Source organism: Augochlora pura, chromosome 4 (assembly GCF_028453695.1).
Source record: "Augochlora pura isolate Apur16 chromosome 4, APUR_v2.2.1, whole genome shotgun sequence".
NCBI classification, from domain to species: domain Eukaryota; kingdom Metazoa; phylum Arthropoda; class Insecta; order Hymenoptera; family Halictidae; genus Augochlora; species Augochlora pura.
In genome coordinates, this window is record NC_135775.1 from 11150342 (window position 1) to 11170767 (window position 20426).

General features: G+C 30.0%; 2 protein-coding genes across 8 annotated transcripts; one reads left to right on the forward strand and one right to left on the reverse strand.

Annotated features, from left to right (window-relative positions):
- Window positions 1–142: 142 nt before the first annotated feature.
- LOC144469571 (uncharacterized) lies at window positions 143–11504 on the reverse strand. Of its 5 annotated transcripts, none has more exons than XM_078180000.1 (8): window positions 9338–10262; window positions 8008–8142; window positions 7055–7228; window positions 4836–6953; window positions 4524–4705; window positions 4109–4427; window positions 3817–4026; window positions 143–3372 (listed from the first exon to the last, which is right to left on the reverse strand). In XM_078180000.1, exons 1-7 carry the CDS (start codon window positions 9444–9446, stop codon window positions 3824–3826), a joined length of 3240 nt encoding a protein of 1079 aa, XP_078036126.1. In that variant the 5' UTR covers window positions 9447–10262; the 3' UTR covers window positions 143–3372; window positions 3817–3823. The 5 variants fall into 5 exon arrangements, with proteins under 5 accessions (XP_078036126.1, XP_078036127.1, XP_078036124.1 ...); XM_078180001.1 differs by lacking the exon at window positions 9338–10262 and adding an exon at window positions 11384–11504 and having other exon boundaries at window positions 144–3372; window positions 4836–6959; XM_078179998.1 differs by having other exon boundaries at window positions 144–3372; window positions 4836–6959; window positions 9338–10261.
- A 564-nt stretch (window positions 11505–12068) lies between these two features.
- Window positions 12069–18538, forward strand: Inpp5e (Inositol-3-phosphate synthase). 3 transcript variants are annotated; one of them, XM_078180005.1, is made up of 7 exons: window positions 12069–12368; window positions 12473–13916; window positions 14916–15137; window positions 15805–16117; window positions 16206–16765; window positions 16851–17319; window positions 17397–18538. In XM_078180005.1, exons 2-7 carry the CDS (start codon window positions 13436–13438, stop codon window positions 17509–17511), a joined length of 2160 nt encoding a protein of 719 aa, XP_078036131.1. In that variant the 5' UTR covers window positions 12069–12368; window positions 12473–13435; the 3' UTR covers window positions 17512–18538. The 3 variants fall into 3 exon arrangements, with proteins under 3 accessions (XP_078036131.1, XP_078036132.1, XP_078036130.1); XM_078180006.1 differs by lacking the exon at window positions 14916–15137 and having other exon boundaries at window positions 12070–13916; XM_078180004.1 differs by lacking the exons at window positions 12069–12368; window positions 12473–13916 and having other exon boundaries at window positions 14019–15137.
- Window positions 18539–20426: the final 1888 nt, after the last annotated feature.

Sequence of the window (20426 nt, forward strand, 5' to 3'; positions counted from 1 at the left end):
TATAGAATGTATGTACTCTATACATATACATATACATATAAAATTTGTTATGTAATTGAAATTTGCAAATTTTTTTATACATAATCTTGTAACTCTTAATTTAAAAAATTTGAGTTAATATGAAAATGTAGTAATGCGATTATATTTAAACAAATTTGTGAAAACTTTTAAAAGTTTGTACAATTACATAGAATTTAAAGGGCTATGTCGAAACTGTCCTTTACTCCGACTTATGACATCATATTTTATTATTCATTATATTTATATTACACAAAGTTGTATACTTAGCTGTATCATTGTGTCAATCTTAAATACATTCTGTGACTTTTTTTACCATTTTTTTGTTCTTAAATAGAGAAAATCCGATACTTTTATAACAATTGTTGTTACTAAATCAGGTCACAAAAAATGTGTACACCTATGAACAAGTTTAAGAGGCTGAACAAAAAGGGAGAGGAAGATACATTGTTTTCAGTTGATTTTAAACCATTATCATTCCTAACGATATCTTTCTCTCTCACTATATATCACGATGCAAGTTTTATTTTACAGGCCTATGTTTATACAAATTAATTATAGGCATTGTGATATTTACGTTTCTTTGTGCTTCATTATTACAATATCTTAAGTTACCTTTTTAGCAATGTACAAGCTAAAAGATTTCAATATCTATACAAGACAGGGCGTGAAACATTTTTTCACGTCATTTCCAAAATTGATTAAATACAGTATGATTGAACTGTGCGTACAAAGAGAATTCTAAAATCTCTAAAATTTTTGTATGTCCTTTAGTTTATGTTTTCCATGAATGGACTAATATGTACATAGTACAATACTAAAAGAAATTACTACAAAATTAAACTGTACATGAGGATATAAAGAAATCTCTATGTACGCAGAGCCAAAATGTAACATAATATGCTAGAATAATTCTTCCAGAAATTTTTTCGTATCACAAATATTAATATTACAATTATTCATCTCAGATAGAATTTTGTTTTCCTTTCATACATAATATAATATATAAGCGTTTCATTTATAATTTCATTCTTCATATTACATCATTGCCATATGTTCTACTGTACTTGCTTTCTCATTGCAAAGACTATTCGCTGCATAAGCTTAATGTGCTGAATCTCAAAAAGTTCCAAGAAAACCTAAATATGTTTACTTCGGAGTAAACTATCTGTTGTTACCTTATACTGAAACATTCACAATGAATTGTTAAATAATCTGCTTTTTCACATTTTTTAATAGTATCTATATATGTATAATATATACAAAGAATTATTTTCATTTCGACAATTTAATTGTAATAAATGTATAACTAATATTCAAAAATGGTTACCTTTACTTCACTGTATTATGTGACCTACGAACAATTGCATTTATATAAATATAATAGTATATATAACATATATACTATATGTATATGTATGCTTGCATTTAAAAGTAAACGATCATTATCGCTCTAAATATTGTAAGTATGAAGAACACGTTTATATAAAAGTCGCATAGTACGAAGTAATACATTTTCTTACAAGGACAAATTCGTACTTGTATTAATAATTTAGAAGTTCACCTTTAAAGTGGAACTATGCACTCTTTTGGATTATTTGACAATATCTTTGACAACTAATTCAATCATAAAATATATGCTTGAATATAAATAGTATTCTAAATGTTATAAGTGCAAGTTTACTTAGAAATTTGTCATGCATACATTTTCCTTGTACCCAGAATATTTTAAGAAATAATGGTCCATCTACATCTAAATGCAGGCACACTTTCGTCTACTCAAATTACTGATATTTACATTTTATTTGATATATTTTTATACAGTTTTCCTGATTTTTATCAACTTCCCCAGGTCTATCAAAGGAATCAATATCGGTGTCGCCTTTATATTTCTTATTATAAAATCGGATCTCCATTACATTCTTACAATATATGATGAAAATGACAATAACAATAAGAATGATGAAAATGAATACAATAATATGATTAAGTAAAAATAAAATAATCAGTATTAGCTAACATAAAATTGTAATAATAAGTAGCGAATAATTCAATCACTAAATCGTATCCATATTATTAAATCTAAATCACCGATTTCACATTTATCAATAATGGCAAACAATGAACTTACAATTGACATACGCCAAAAACGAAATGTTACTAATTGTAAATCACGTTTACGTTTTCTGGTTGATATTAATGATATAATAATAATAATAATAATAATAATAATGATAATAATAATAATAGTGATAATGATAATAATAATAATAATAATAATAGTATTAGCAGAAGGATAATAATATTATTATTTTTATTAGAAGTTTTACAAGTGTTCTTTTTAAGTAAACATGTGAGCTCGTTCTCTTTAGTTATGGAACTTATTTCAAATATGTAATTATGACAAGGTCAAGAAATGAAATAAAATATTATATGAGCGGAAATCTATTTATTTACACCTATACGAGATTTATATGTCACAAATAATCTTCAAAAAACTATAATAGAAATAAGTATCATTATACTAAATGTATTTTCGCGCGGTGAAGAACATAACTACACATGCTTACTAAAATAGCATGATTTTTAAAAACGGAAGAATGTCTTATGGTATCATTGGAATTCTATAATAATATAATAGTCATTTTCTCATATAAGAACTTTGTTATTTACAGGTGATTTCTTACATTCACAGGAGAACACTTGTCCGTATGTCTTTAGTCCGCACTTTTTATGAAAACTATCATAAATGTTCAAATTTCACAAATTTAATTAATTAATAATCTATCCTATTTTATATATACACACATACGAATCTTTGCGGGAACATCATAATTATCAAACCATCGCCGAATTCTGGTTTTTTCCACCAAATTTTGATACAATATGCCCTATATGCTATTCCTGCGTACATGATGTTTCAGGGAAAATTTTGTAACGTTCCAAAGTTTCTTAAATATGAGTAAAAAAGCAAATATTTTTGATTAATATTATCCCTCAGCAACGATTTGTCTATATTACAGATTTTAAATTAAAAATCTTGCTTTTACATTAGGTCGAAAAGGCCACTGTTCAAGGCCACAGGCCAAGAAAATTAATTAAATTTTATTAACGAGAAGAACGCCGGTTTCTTCGCTTCCGTTAGTTTCCATTTTCGTTTGGAATTCTTAAAGACAACAACATTCTTATTTGAACATCTTGTACATTGGAAGGTATTTCTGTCGAGCATATTGATATTTTGTGTATGGAAATTGCCATATGTCTGTCATGACATGTATACTTTCACGCTTTAAACACACTTACGCATCATGTGACGCAAAGCGTAATTTCAAAACATCTCAAAACTCTTAAATGCTGAAAATATAAATGAATCAATGATTAGATTCGATTAAAGCTTTATTGTTTAGTAACAAATACGATAACAAAGAACGAATAAAAAGTCTCTATGTTAAGTTCCTAACGTGACACGTTCACAGTGTGGCACAATACACCTTTTTTATATACATTTTCATTCCTGGTCCTCCTGAATTTTATATTAGTTCTAAAACAATCCTCTACTGCAACAAATCAACTTTCTTGTCATGAATTGGCATACATGTTTTGAAAAATTTGTCAATAAACACATAGGACTACGAACTGTGAACGTGTTAAATATATTCAAATTAATCATAATCGCGATAATTACGGCTAGTTCTTTATTTATTGCAAATTTGAATTTAATATTTTATTTTGACATTATAAGATATTATTTGCCATGTGCTAAGCAAAAACTTTTGCGTAGTTTATTTGAAAACTCACCGAAGTTTCACGTAACTCGATGAAGGTTACACTTCGGTATATACTGATTAGTATCCAAGTGCCAACCTCTTGTTAGAGCACAAGGGTAATGTGTGACAGCCTTGCAACCCCGTTTTACACACCCAATATTTGCTCCTGTTAAACCACAAGCGTCGCACATCGACTTTGCCGCGTCCCACACTGCTTCTTGTAAACCTGTTACTCTACCCCCTGTAAATAATAACAAAGGAAATTAGTTTCTTTTCATATAATTTGATGCCAATTATCTTATAATAAATTTCGTTCATTATACCTGCCATATATACTCCAGCTGCCCAAACGGCACACTGTTCGTGAAGCCATACTTCCCAACGTTGTTCTTCCCCTGGTAGTACAGTCATACCAGTAAAAATGACATTCGTATTACTTTCTACAGAATTCCGTTTCTTTTTTCCCATTTTCGCAGTAAATTGATCAGCTAGTCCAGCATATCTCAAACTTCTTTTATTTTTACCGCCCTTTTTTTGTTCTGTAGTGATTTCTTGTTCATCTGCTGATAGAATTCCATCTTCTAAACGTTCTTTACCAATTAAATACGGACCGAATAAGTCACTTAAAACACCTGCTGGTACCTGTTTTACAAATAAAAAAAAACATCCTTGATGAATGAAATGCCCAAATTTCAATTCCCACTGCATACAAACATAACAAACTATGATAAAACATACAGTGTAAGTTCCAGGTGCTATATGAGGACCAGCCAGATTGGGATGAGGTCGAGAAGGATCTCCAGGTACAACAGAATGAGGACCCTGCTTACAAAATACGCAAACCCATGTAGAATCTGTTGTATGTGCATCATAGCGTGATGATAATGTTGAACTGAAGAGACCTGCTCTACTGACTTTACCTAAACAGACCAAATACTGTGAAACTTACATCATCTATTATATACTGTCTATATAATAGACATTTTTTTAAATATTGTTGTAAATAGTATATATGTATATACAAAAGTTAAAAATATGAAAAATACACACCCCTATAATCTAAATCATTCTGATGACTAAGTCTCTTACTTCTTCCTGCACTGCCGTTTCCAACACTTTTCCGCTTTTCTTTACTTTTTTCTTCTTCATCTTCCCTTGGAGCATTAACTACTTGAATGCTTAATGGGCTATCTCTTGGACCTTCAACATGAACTACCGGTCCACGAGATCTAATAGAACTTGCATTTGACCCAGAATCATATGCCATTTCTCTTAGTCCGTCTATTTTCGTATTTTTCTTCGTTTTTTTCGATACATTTTGTCTCTTTGAACTTTTAGACATTTTTCGTTTTTTGATTTCTTTTTGGGGTATGTCGTTAGCTATAGCTCCGAAAATATTTTCAGACGATCTAGATATTTTTCGTTTACCAGCTTGCACTTTAGTTTTCTTTCCTTTTTTTGCTGACACTTTTGTGTCAACTGTGGATGAAACATCAGTAAGATTTAGATTTTGTGTATCTTTTGGATGTAGAATACTATTTTCTAAATTATCTGTTTTTGTTGTGCTACCAGCTTGATCCTCAGATTCTGCAAGTTCTGTTTTTGATTCTTCCTTTTTGACATCTGTCTCTGTTTCAACAATACCAGCAAACATTTTCTCTAGTTCTGATTCGACTTCGTTAAATGGATTTGTATTATTTACACCTTTTGGACTCGTGACTTTTGAAAATTCAGTGGCGTCGTCGCTAGATTTTCTCCGAACCCTCTGATTTGTAGGTGTTGAACTTGGAGGTGTACTTTCGCTACTTCGTCGCCTTCTAATCGGTTGGTTCTCTTCGCTCCTTTCTTCTACATTATCTTCAACTTTGTCAGGTATTCTCTGTTCTACTGATTCAATATTATCTTCAACCTTTACAACTGGCACAACATTTGTCACATCTCCCGGTATTATTGGTTCACATGCCCTAGACTCTGATGGTTCTGTGGGTTCCAATTCCATATCTTCTACTTCTGTTTTGGAATCCTTACTAAGTCGTACAGGCTTCTCCAATTTTCTTTTCCTGCGTTGTTTGGTGTTGTCATTAGAATCGTCATTACTGAATGCTGGAGATACAACTTCATCTTCCCTGTTTGGAGACTTTGATTTTTGTCGGTCTGGAGACATACTTTTGACACTAGATGTATCCTTTTCTTCTACTGGCATCACAATAACAGATCCAATATTTTCAGCACTACCAAGTTTTTTGTTCCCACCTTCTAATTTTTCCAATAAAGAGTCGACACCTTTTTTACCTCTTTTCGGTAAATTTTTTGGTGATCTTACATTTGTTTCTTCAATTTTTCGATCTCGTTCCAACGATGACTCTCGTTTTGGACTGTCTGTTACATCTTTGTCTCCTTTAGAGGTGAGATTTACAATAACAGGTAGAACATTTCTTGGCACTTGTGCAATAACGCTTAATGTATCTTTATTTTTCGTAACTTCAGATTCTTTTTTATCTGGCATTACCCTTTCAATTGTTACACTAGGTGGTAGATTTATCACTTTTTGCGCAAAATTATCTACACTTATTTCCTTAATTTTATCATGGAGGTTTGCCACGCCTTTTTCACTGAACGGAGTTTGCCCAAAGTTTTTCACTGTTATTTTAGGTGTTGTAGCTTCTTTTGTTGAAAGTGAAACTGGCTCACTAACAGAATTAGGTGTTGGAACCGATGAACTAATTCCACTATCCGACGAAGTTTCTCCATTTAAAGGTATAGGAGGAGATATTATATTTCCATTTCTACTACTTTTATCTACATTTCTCGCAGTCAAACTTATTGGAATATCTTGAGGTATTCGAGAATAATTTTCAGGGATAATTTCGGATGTAGAAGATAAGTCTAATGTACTCTGTGAACCTGGTGAGTTTCTATACTGACTTTGATTCTGTCTATTATCTACTAGCATTTGTAAACTAAATAAAGGATTTCCTGGAGTATTGGCTGGAGTAACACTCTTTGATGGAACAGTTGGTGTATGCCATGTTGGAGGTGCTTGAGTATGTGCAAGTTGAGGTGTAAGTTGTGATGTTATATGAGATGCCCTTGCCATAGATGGATGTGTATAAAATCCAGCTGGACTTAATGCAGCACCAGACAGAGCTGTTGGATGAATATTTAAGCCTGAAACTAGATAAATAAAAATCAATGTTTTTCTTAAGAACTAAGGGTATAATACTTAATGCTCACAGAAACTTATATACAAGCACATTAAATAACATTACCTTGACCTTGTGTCATTGTAAGATGATTCCAAACTGTTTGTGGCGGAGGTGTGCCAACCGGAGGTCGGCTATGACCTGGATATTGTCCTGACATTTTGAAATCCTCCCAATTACTTAATATTGATTTGCAGACACTTGCAAAATAAGTGTTCTTTGACTTATTTGTATGTTGCTCTGTAGAAAATTCACTTTTAAAATTAATAACTTTAACATTCAATGTAAAATGTTTAAAAGTAATATTTGCACTTTTCTTTTCACATAAAGACAATGAGGATTTCTTATTTGAATATTTATTAAAAGAATTTGTTTGATCTAAATATCTATGTGATGCATTGTCAAGGTTTACTTTAGAATTTTCTAAATCTGAAAATTTGAATAAACTGTAGTCAACTCCCTCTGATTATGTAGAATAAGTTTTCTGTATTACAGGAATGGTCTGTAATATTTGAGATGGCATAGTTATTTAAATTTGTTTCTGGATGTAATAATATACATAAATATTTATATTTCTGTACTGCTGTCTATTATAACACAGATTTTATGGTTCCTTAAGGTGTTTTATAAATTAAATGATTTGTTTTCTTCAGTAACACAAAACAGATTATAAGCACTGTCTCAATGTTTCAGATAAATTTCTGTACTATGCAATATTTTGTATTATGTTCAGGTATCCTGGTATAACATTATTAAAATATCTATGGTAATCGCAGATCAATTTCCAACTTCAAAGTACTTTTTATTATATAATATTAACCATTTTGGTACGAAAAATATTATTTAAGTCTACTCTGCTATCACCACTCTGATGGGTAGTATAACTTTTCTTGTAGTATTATAAAGGTATTATTTCAGACTTCTTTCTTCAATATATTAGAATTTTACTATATTTTTGCACAATGGTGGTAAAAAATTTATAAATCAATTACCATATATTGAATTTAAATATAACACACCTGTATTTTCCTCCTTATGACATGAATTGTATGTATTTGGTACACCACCATGTGCTACCAATTCTTGTATATGATTCCACTGCATGAAATTATTTGATAGCGCCCATTTTGGCGCAACTCCAAGTATGAATAGCCCTGCAAATGAAAATTTTAGATAACAACTGCATTGTAATTATACTTCTTTTATTCCATAGTTCCATAGTATCAAATAGCTATAATAGAATCTTATTAGAGCATCAACTAAAATGAGAACTTTTTAACTTTTTATCAGAAATAGTTATATTTATATTATAAAAATATGTTTGTAATTATATCACTCTTTGTCATTTTTTATAATAGCAATATCGGTGAAAGAAATCATAGAAATTATCTTGATCATAACTGGTAACAGATATAAACCTTTTACATTTTGTTTATAAATATCTTCTACACACTTATTCAATTTATGATTATTTTCTAAATTACATAAATTAGAAGTTTTAACTACTCTTCCATGTAAATTATAATTACAAATGTATCCAGTCTTTGAAATTATTGGTAAGAGTAGTTTATAGCAACACAAATGGTTTCTCTGAATCAAATTTCAACTGGATATATAGAAATTAAATGTTTAAGTATATCTTTTATAATAAATATTGAAACCTCTAATATTACAAGGCTGACAAAAATATATGTGAACACAAGATAACGTTTTTATAAAACATTCACAGTTAAAAGAGACAGCGTAACTTATATTAAATATTTACAATTAAAATAATTCACAAAATACAAAACCTTTTTGGCATATAGTTTACACATTGGGATATTTAATTTTTACATTCATCATGTTAGTAAAAATATAAATATTGTTATTAAATATTATTATATCAATTATTAATCTTGTTACTGGATTATAGAATTGATTTTAATGGAACAAACTAATAAGAAGACATTTTTAAAAGGCTACTAATTTTATATTGTCCACAAAACAACATACTAATATAACATAGTATCACTAATTATTACAATTATTCCTTTATACCGATTCATACACAATAGAAATCAGTAAAACGTCTAGAATAGAAAATATTTAAGCTCTGTCAAAAATAGGGAGAAACGGATATAATTGAAAATAGTAACAGGAACATCAACATTTGAAAATACAGCAATTACATGATGTCGTTTGAAACAGTATGCAGCACTTATATTGTCAAAATTGTTGTTGATAGATCGAACACGTCAAGATCTAAAGCATCTGTCAGAACAGCACTAAGAAGAGATTGTAACGGTTTCTAGAGATACACAATATATGGAATAGCAGTGTAAGTGTTTTATAGTCGATGTTACCCACGAGGGGAGCGATGAGCATGCGAGTGTGACACCGTGTATCTCGATATCCTCAGCCGACAGCGTCGTAGCTGGACAGAGTTCGCGTGCTTTTTCGTAAATTCCAGTGGCATGCAGTATGCGTAGTTATATTGCACGATATCATACGTATACACGAACAGAATCACATTAACCAACTAGTACTTGTACACTTGTAAAAAATACACACTGTCGCACGAATGAACCCATAAGCGAATGACGTGTGTCGCGTGTGCACACGCCTATGCACGCACAACGTGCAACGCGTGGAGAGAAGACATTCCAACCCCGCGAAACTGCACACACACACACACACAACCACTTACACACACGCATATACAAATGAGCGAACAGGGATGTGGTCCCCGCACCTGAATAGTATCGCTGATAACGCGCGAGTCGCGTGTCTTAACTCATGGAACAACGTGCACGTATTCAAAAATCGCAAGTTAGACGCGCGATCTTTGGCTGACGCCTAAATATTGCATTCTAGACACATTAAAATAATTCTTGATTCCACTTTGGTGAAGTATGATCTAAGACAGACAGATTGTATTTTGTACAGAGTAAACGCGTTGCATTATACCGGCACGCATGCACGCACGTATGTATCATGCACAATTTAGCCACCGCACATAACACCAACACCCCGACAGGACGTACGACACGGACATGGGTGCCTCTTTCTTTCGCGTAAATCGATGGGCACACTCGATTTCACTGAGTTTTCCCGGTGGGCCCTTAATCGCGATACATACTACCGATGGCCATTATGATTTGAACATAGTTGCGGATTTATTACGGAATACGCACCTTCCGCACAGAGCCCTTGCCAGGGGCTGGCGAATTTACGATTTTCAGCCAAAAAATCGTCGGGGCATCAACCAAAGCAGAATTTCAACAATGGTGGCCGCTAGCGAGCGAGCCGCATGCAATGCTGACACCTTGCGGTGGCGGCGTCAATTACGTGTCTATCTCATTCTTTCTGATATTACCTTTTTCTCATTTATAACTCTACACTACAATGTTCTATATACATATTCTACCTTTTGTGCGAATACGCATCTTTTTTGGCTACGAACGAATTTACACAAATAATATAATCTCATACTTTTCCATATAATTGTCATAATATTTAAACATACGATCATAGCGTACGAAAGTATTATTACGTTTATATAAACTTTCGCAAAAAGTCAACAATACGATCTGCACGTATGAATATAATTATACACATATGAGAAGAAATTATATATATTTTTAAATTAATTCTAAACTCTAAACTGTAATCTTTTTGCAAAAAATAAAGAATATGTTTCTGTATACATATATAAATTACAGTAATATTTTGCAAATATGTTATACTCTGTGATCCCTATATAAAGTTTTATATATTATTTAGTTGGCAAATAAAAGTATCTAAAAAATTTCGTTCAAACACAATTACTATATGCAACACTGTACATAAGAATTACTCTATCTATCATCATATCATAAGTACAATTCATACCAGAAAGTTAATTAAAACATATGTCGACCCTTAACGTTAGCCATGTTTCTCGCACATATGTGCATATGTTTATGTACATACGGATTCTTTTCCATTGGAATTCTGTCGATATTTTCAGTACACCATTCAAAAGCGCGGGTACAAACTTTATTTAAAAGATTTATCATTGTTTAATGAAATGTAATATTTTAAAACTGCTACTGCAAATTAAAATAAATAAAATGTAAATTTATGTATTATGTAATAATGCACCTTTTTCCAAAATATAGTGAAAATTATATGTGAAATAATATGATAAATTTAATTAATTTCGTAACGCTGGTACCCATGCATCGATTTTCTGACATCAGTTTGTATATTTCTTTACAGTTATTTTATTTATTATTAGAAAGCTATTTAAAGATAACAAAATTTGCACATAATAATACAGATTAACGTGGAAACATTAAATCAATTTCAAAATATTTAACTAAATGATTACATGTAAATGTACATTAAGTGCATTTTATTAAGGCTACTTACCACAGTGTGACATTTCTTCTACTGCTGTGTCCAATATACGTATGGATGCATGCATACAATATCACCGTACATATATGCATAATTGTACGGTGATTTTCAATGTAGAAGTATCATGACTTTGCTGTAATTAAATTTAAATAATAATAGGATCCACTATACATCATCTTACCACGTATAATAATATTATTTAAGAAATGCATTTTCAGATTTACGTACTTTTATTGTACTAGGTATAGAACGATTTGCACATCTTTCACAATTTTTCGTCAAAAATATACATATATTCGGATAATTATTTGTACAGTGTACATTTCTATTAAATTTTTATGAATTAATTTTACACTGATGTCCCTTTATCATACGTTATGTTTATGCAAATTTCATTACATTTTCTTTACAATTTATATATAAAATCGGTAAGATTTATGAAATATGGATAGACATTAAAATACTTTAAATGTATAATCAAATAATTATATGAAAACACTATTGTTTTGTTCTATATATTAAATGACTTATGCATTTCTGTATATACCTTCAGGTATACATGTATCGTCAACATAAATAAACATCATGGTGACGCAACCCTCCAAGCAGCACTGAACAACAAGGTGTACGTATCTGTGTACATACTTGATGCACACATATACAAAGTAGGCATAGGAGGTAGTATATTGTGTATTGCGTCACAGGTAGTATCTTCTACCAATAATATGGCGTTTATAAACGTCGTCTGCTCAGTTTGACAGATGGAATTTTCTCTTAAAATTAAAAAGTATTCCATCTTTTGAGGATAACAAAGAAGGCTTTCTACAATAATTTTACTAAAAATTACAAAAAGTTTCAATTTTACAAAGGACATTATCTTATACAATACACATACAGTATAATAACATCACTGCTGTTTGACCGATAGCTGCGCAAGTTCAGAAATTAGCCCCCAAATGTGAATGAAGCAATATTTCGACGCGTGACAGTTTCATGTGTAATAAAAATAATTACTGCTACATAATAGCTATAAATCACAGATATTATTAATCTTTAAACAATATAACACGCGTATTATGCCGTTCATTTTACTGTATACAGAAAAATGGAAGCAGAAGTCAGAGTTAATCGTCCGTCAAGTATTTTCAATTGCAATGCAGTTTGTTATGGATTTGGCGTGAATGACGTGTCAATGCATTACTAATGCGAGAATCAAAGTCAAAGTGAATTTCATAACGGAATAAAAAAAAGTGTATGTAATTTAAACCAAATTTATTTGTAATATTCAACCGACAATGTTTTCATACAACATAATATTAAGAAAGAAGGAAAATTCAGAAGGATAAATCTCTTGAGCATAATCAAATATACATACATTTATGTTTATACGTGAATACACACACACACATATATATTGATATCTATACAGATATATATGTTTATGCATCTTGCAATGAAAAAAAATACCGTGCCTATGATACTAAGGCAACAAAGATTCAAACTAAATTGCCATCCTAAATAGTACATGTACAAACATATATTTGCATCTACTCTAATCACATTGCCTACATTACAGTCTGTATAAAAGTATTAAAGTGATTAATATTTGAAGCATAATTACGTTAACATAATATTAAATGTATCTATTTGGATATCTAAAAATGCCATCATTAAACTATTAGCAAAATAAATCATTACATTTGTTGACAAGATGAAACACCATGATTTACAATTTTAGTCTATATTATACAATTTAATATATATGCTGGAAGGATTACACATAATTATATAAAAATGTGCATAAAAAGCAAATGTTATAGTTATAAATATTAAAACAATAATTGATTACATGATGAGACACATTGAAAAAAAACATGTTTACAATTATTATTACACGATAAAATAAAGTTTGATTTATTTTATAATATTACATACAATACAAAATTGGCTTGGACATTTCTTAATTGATGAACTAAATATAGTCATCAATAGAATAATTTATTTTGTGGTAATGAATTATTTATATTGTATTCAAAATATATTCAAGTAATTAAGAACATCACTATGGAGCAAAATGAAGAAAATGGTATATCTAATGCAACAAATACTACTAGAACAGAAATTTCACCTAAATCTAAACAAAAGAAAAAGTCTCTTTGCCATATGCTTATGAACAAAAAAACCAAAGTTGGCTGTTTGGAAACATCTTATAAAGACAGTAATTCAAAGAAGAATACTAAAACAGAAAATTCACAACATGGATCTCATACTAGTACAAAACTGTCATTGTGTTGTGCAATAACAGAACGCAGCAGAACACCACCACAAAGTTTAACTGTTAGTAGATTATCTCCAACTACATTAAGTCGTACATCTGTGAAATCTGAAGTAGTTTCTGTTAATGGAAATTGCCAAACTGATGTATTAGTAGACCAGGAATATGTATATACACCAAATAGTACACATAGCATTCAAGAAAATACTTCGGACAAAAATAATATTTTTGTTGGAAAAGAACAACAGCAGCAAAGTACTTTTGTTGAAGGTAAGAAAGAAAATTTATATTCAATAATGATATATTACAATTTACTTCTTGTAATTTATTTAAAATAATATAAATGCAAGCATATTATTTATTTCAATATTTTCTTACCTTTTATATAAATAATATACGTCATTCAATTGAATTCATTTAAGCACACAAGTTCTTTCCTATACTTATACCTTTTTCTGTCGACTGCTTAATCTGATTAAATCATGTGCTGACCTTGTACATCCCCACCTTGTCTTATTTCATTGCTGTAGAAGAAAGATTGGTTTTATTGCTCTCATACAAGGAGAAGTGTAGGTTTTACTGAGAATCAGTTGAGATTTAATTTTTGACGTTAGAACATGTTGAAAGCAGAATTTAAATAGCATTTGCAAAAAATGGCAGATGCATATGCTAAAGGCAAAACACCTTCTTTCCTTGCTAAATTGTATCGAAAGTTTAAAAAAAATGGAAATGAAAAACTAAAAGAAGGAAAGAAAGAAAATTCAGAAATCAAAGAAACTTCAAAGGAATTTATTGATAATTTAAACATTGAAGTTTATAGCGATATATATGAAAATAAAAATGTGTCAGTGTTGCAACCAGATTTTAACAGTAAATTAAATATTGGTATTGCTGGAAACAATTCAAAAGATTATGACAATACAAGAGCTGTGTTTACTGTACCTTCAAATTCAAAACAAACATGTAAAACATATACTGATAATATATCTACACATAACAATAGTGTCATCAATATGAATGTGTACACAGGGAAAAAGGAATTTACTTCTAACTCAGACAGGAATTTAGATATAAAAATTGCTTTCCTAGCACAATCTTATCAATCGAAAGAAAATGATTCTACAAAATATTTAAATTCTTCTATTACAACACCAAATTTGGTACCAAATTCTAATACTGCAAGGTTTTCACATGAAACGCATAAATTATTAATAAGAGAAACAAAAACAGTAGGCCAAGAAAGTAGTGAAGATAGCGATTTTTCTGCAGATTTAACAGAAGATTTATTTGAAGAATCATCAGAAGATGAAAATGAAATTTTTATTGAGAATGAAAGAAGTGAAAAAAATTTAAAGGATGAATATTTTACAAAAGGAAAATATATCACATATTTCTTTCTGGAAATGGAACGGCAGTTTTACAATCCTCATGAAGTTTACACTATGGTTCAATATAGTGAATCTAATAATACTGAAAACCCAGGAAAAGAAGGTACAATAAATGAAGTATATTTGCTGCTTAAAATTTTATTCTTGTGCTTCTTCAAATATTTTTTATTTCGTTAGTATAAAAATACTGTATTATTCTGATTATGCATTCACTTTATAAACTATTGGTATTTAAGACATGATCTTATTTGTTATGCAAATGTCATAAAGTATACTATGTAATGGTACACTTCCTTGTAAGTAATTCATAATAATTTATGCATATTAATGATCTGAGACAAAAAAAAATAAAAATCATACGTTTTTGTACATTAATCAAGTAATTATATACATGATCATAACATGTACTTCATGTAAATTCAGGTATCTGAAAGGAAGCAATTACAGTAATTTTGGTTTTATTATGAGTACACATTATACTTCATTCCATTTTATTTAAACACTGTGGTGAACAGGAAATTGACTTGAATAAATGTTAACAAATCAAGAAACGTTTATTTTCATCAATAATTATTTCACTCCATCTCAAAAGATATTGTATTTTAGTTTTGTGGTACATATATTTTATTATTGTTATAAAAAGAATGAGTTTTTACAAATTATAAACGAAAGTTTACATATGTATTAAAGATAATTTATGTGGTGACCATAAATACTGTACCTTTCTTCAAACAATGAATTTATAATTTTATTACTTTTTCATGTTTTAGGTGAAAATTCATCTTCTGGATCTATTTCTCCAAATGTTCCTACATGCATAAGACAAAAACTGGTACATAGACGTTCAGTGGATAATTTAGTAGTAAATTCACCAACAAATTCTATGCGACACTCAAGTCCTGAATCTGTACGGAGTGCACCTGTTCAGCTTAAACCTCGTTCTACATCACATGACGCTCTCTCTAAGAAAAAGGAACGTCATCGGTCACAAACAAGTGGACTTTCTGTAGATAGTTTAGCAAAACAAGCGTTATTAGCAGCACAAATCCCTAATCTGATTCCGACACAAAAAGCACGTGAAAGGTATGTATAAGAACTTAAAAAAATTGTAATTCTACATACGTTTTAATTTTATATAAAAACCATGTTACTATTTATCATTTTATTATAGAAATTTTCTTCATGGAAGAATTGCAGCAAATTCTTTACTTGGACCTGTAGAACTTGAGAAAGTTTTACCAAATCGTGAATTGAAAATTTTTGTTGGAACATGGAACATGAATGGACAAAATCCACCAAATCAATTAAATGATTTCATGTTACCATCAGATATAGAAACTGTTCCAGACTTGTTAGCAATTGGAACACAAGAATCGTGTTCTGAACGAAATGAGTGGGAAGCAGCTTTACAGGAAACTCTTGGTCCTTCTCATGTATTACTCTTTAGTACTGGTTTAGGAACATTACATCTCGCTCTCTTTTTAAGAAGAGATTTAATTTGGTTTTGTTCTATTGCTGAAGATGCTAGTTTTTCTACAAGAACAGGTACTGCTTTTCGAACAAAAGGAGCAGTAGCTATAGCTTTAATGTTATTTGGTACAAGTTTTCTGTTTGTTACTGCACATCTAACTGCACATCAAGATAAAGTCAAAGAACGAGTCAATGATATTAAAAGAATAATCAGAAATCTTGATCTTCCAAAAGATTTACCTATAAGACACAGGAGCAAAGGTACAAATATTGTTACTCATTTTAATGCATTTTGTTATTTAATTTCACTTAATTGCATAATCATTGAAAATAATGAAAATTTTAGATGTAACACAAAATTTCGATTGTGTATTCTGGTGTGGTGACTTAAATTTTCGTTTGGCTCAACCAAGAGAAGAAGTTATACAATGGGTTACAGATACATGCTTTCCTCAACAATCCCCAGTAAATTTACATAAAGACCAATTACGAACAACTCTTAATGAAGGAGCTGTTTTACGCGGATTTGAAGAAGCACCTATTACGTTTCCACCCACCTATAAATATGACCCTGGAACACAGAATTTTGACTCAAGTAGTAAGCAACGCACACCTGCATATACTGATAGGATTCTGTTTAAGGGAAAAGAACATACAAAAGGATATATTCGAAGAGTTAGTCACGAAAGCACAAATTCATATAAAGATGGAGTAATAGAATGCTTATTATATGATTCTGTACCAAGCATTTGTACTTCAGATCATAAACCTGTGTGGGGTGTTTTCAAAACAACTATAAGGCCTGGTATTGACATGTATGTACTTATAATATCTATAGATAATTAATTCAAACTTACAAAATGTTGCAATGGTTAATTAATATTTCTTACAGAATTCCTTTAGGTGGTGGTTTGTTTAATCGTGAAGTATATTTAGAGGGCATAAAAAGACGTGCAGCTGCTATGGATGAGTCATATGGAATTTCGAAAGTATGTTCAATTCAATAGTCATTGTTAGAAATTGCATTGATGACAAAATTTCATACTGTCAAGTTTGTATTATGCATCTAATTATTCTAATTAGTCAATGCCAAAACATGAAATTATAGCTATTACCATTTTCACAATCAAGATTACTTCTTTTTGTATACTCTATATATACAAAAAATTTATAAATGTTAATAACTTTTTTACATGAAGTCCACTTATTATAGCATGTTACTGTATATGTACTGTATTCTATATTGTATATTATATGTGCACTTTGTAATATCTAGTCAGGAAAGATATATGTATATGAATTAATCTTTTTTATAATTAGTAACTATAATGCCAAGACTTTTTAGGCAAACATGTTATTTAGAGAAGTGCAATAAGGACTAATAAGATAGTATGCATCTATCCTAACGTTTATAACGTGCATAGAAGTTAAAGAGTTGTATTGTTATTTTATAGCATTCATTTATATATGTCATAAATTATTTGATAAAAGTGATAAAGACACCAAAAGACATAAGACATCCATGTGAATAACTATTCCATTTCCACTTGTATTGCAAGTATTACTAGTGCTCTAACTAAAAGTAATGTTTCTTTAAACACTTTCTATTATTTGTACATGAATACTTTTATGTGGAAAACATACAAGCCTAGTCTGCATTAAACTATAAAACTGAAGTATAGGTTTTGTGACTCTTGTCTACAAAATTAATGACTATTTGAGGCATAGTTCTGTAGTTAATAAACTATTTACTTCATTTTACCGATTTATTTATTGGGACCATCTAATATATTAATGTCAAAAGACGTTATTATTATTCCATAAATAAATTGATCAACATCCTTAAATAAACGTTGACATTGTAGATTTTATTTTATGTAAACATAGAAGAAGATCGTTTGTGTATACTGCAAATTAAATGTTTCTTTCATTATGAAAAGTGTTTGTCACATCAAAATCTTTCAATATCCTTTATATTTAACAATAGAAAAAGCCAAATTGTACTAGAAAGAATTAATAAATGAAATGTCTAAATTCTATGTAACACTTCATTAAGTATCTCAAATAAATTATGTAAATCTGTTTCTACTGAAAGCAGAAAACATTTTATATTGTTTAACTAGGCGCTATCATCATATAGCAAAATTTGTTATATAAGTGCCTAGATAATTAAACCTACTATGTAAAATCCTAGTTTTTGTATAAAAAATAACAACTTAATACATAATTATGTTGATCTAAACTGATGATAAATTAAAAAAGGAGAAAAAAAAACTTATAGCAGGGCTTCATTACTCCAGTTCTTGAAGTTCCCTTTTCCCTCTTTTCTCTATCATTCTTTTTAACAAATTTAGCATGTTCCATCACAATTCGCAAATCGCGAATTGCAACTAATTGCATTGCTATTGGTTACAGTTTTTGTTACTATAATCTATGGTCAGATTAGGGGTCAAAATCAAAGAATTTTTAGTAGCAATTTTAGCCTTTTAAATTTCATATGAATGTACATAATTATATGACCGCTAAAATAGTTCCTCTAAACAATCGTTTGTGTTATTAATTTTTCTACGGAAATAAATAATTTTCACGAATTTTATTCCAATATTAACATATATATTTCTCTGTTAAATTTTTTTTTAGATGTAGCACAATATATCTTCTAAAATTGAAAAATCTACAAATAAACATAATGTTTCGTTTGTGGCAAATCTTAAAGGATCTATAAAAATAAAGGCACTAACAAATAAACATAACATAATTATAATGAAATATAATGAAATTTTACAATTATTCTATAGAAATAATTTTGGATGACAAATACGTATAATTATACGTACATATTCCTCAAGCTTGATGTTTTAATACATATTTTTATTATACGTTTTTTTATATCAATTAAATTTATACATTATTACGTATGACATAATCACACTTTTACACACTTTCAGTGTTGTCTTCTGATAACTCATTCAGTTTCTTATCAACAGATTTTATAGTACTTGCTTCATACATAGCTTTTCGAACCAACTTCATTTGTTTCGCCATTTCATAGTCTTGATTCAGACAGTAATACGCATAACAAAGGGTTGTTATGGCACAACTTCCTGCTCCTACGTGTGATGACATTCTTCCCTTGCTTGTGAATAAATATGTTATTAATCCACACGTGATGCCGCTAACAATTCCGTAAAAATAAGAGTCTGCCTGACATTTTGTTTGAATAATTGGTATTCCAAATAATTTGATATCTCTCCTTGAAGCCGTTTCATCTTCGATATTTGTTATACCGCTTGACATAACTTTAAAATCAAATTACTGATTTCTTCTCCACTTAAGTAATGCAAACAACTTTTTGCTCAAACTAAAACTTGGACTAAAAACCAAAAGTAAGGGAAAAATAAGTAACTAGTAAATAGTTCGTTACTAGTACAAATCCCTACTGACAAGACTCTTAACTGCAGGCAACCGGGTTTTTGTTTGTAAAGAAACGAAAAGAAGAGAAACTGGTTTGCTCTGATTGGTTGACGATTCACAACTGAATAGTAATGCTTTCATAATCAAAGAAAAAGGAGGTAGTAGAAAGTGAGCATGATAGTACAATATCAGACAACGCATATGAAACGAGTCAGAGTGACGGCTATTTTGGTAGGTCATACAGCACATTTTATGTATTACTTTAGAAATTTTATTAAACTCGTCAACCTTTGAAAAAAGTCCCTAGGTGTCTCAGAAAAGATTTTTGTATATTTCTCAGAAATAATAAACGAGCAATTTAAACTAATTGCTGAGTAATTATGGGTAATTAAAAAGCTATTTTTGTAGCTGTATTGATTACTTAATCTTGATTACTATCGTGATCTAGCTTTTTCCGGATTAAAGCTCCCTATATGTGCTCTAAGTACATGATAAGTTGATTCAGTTA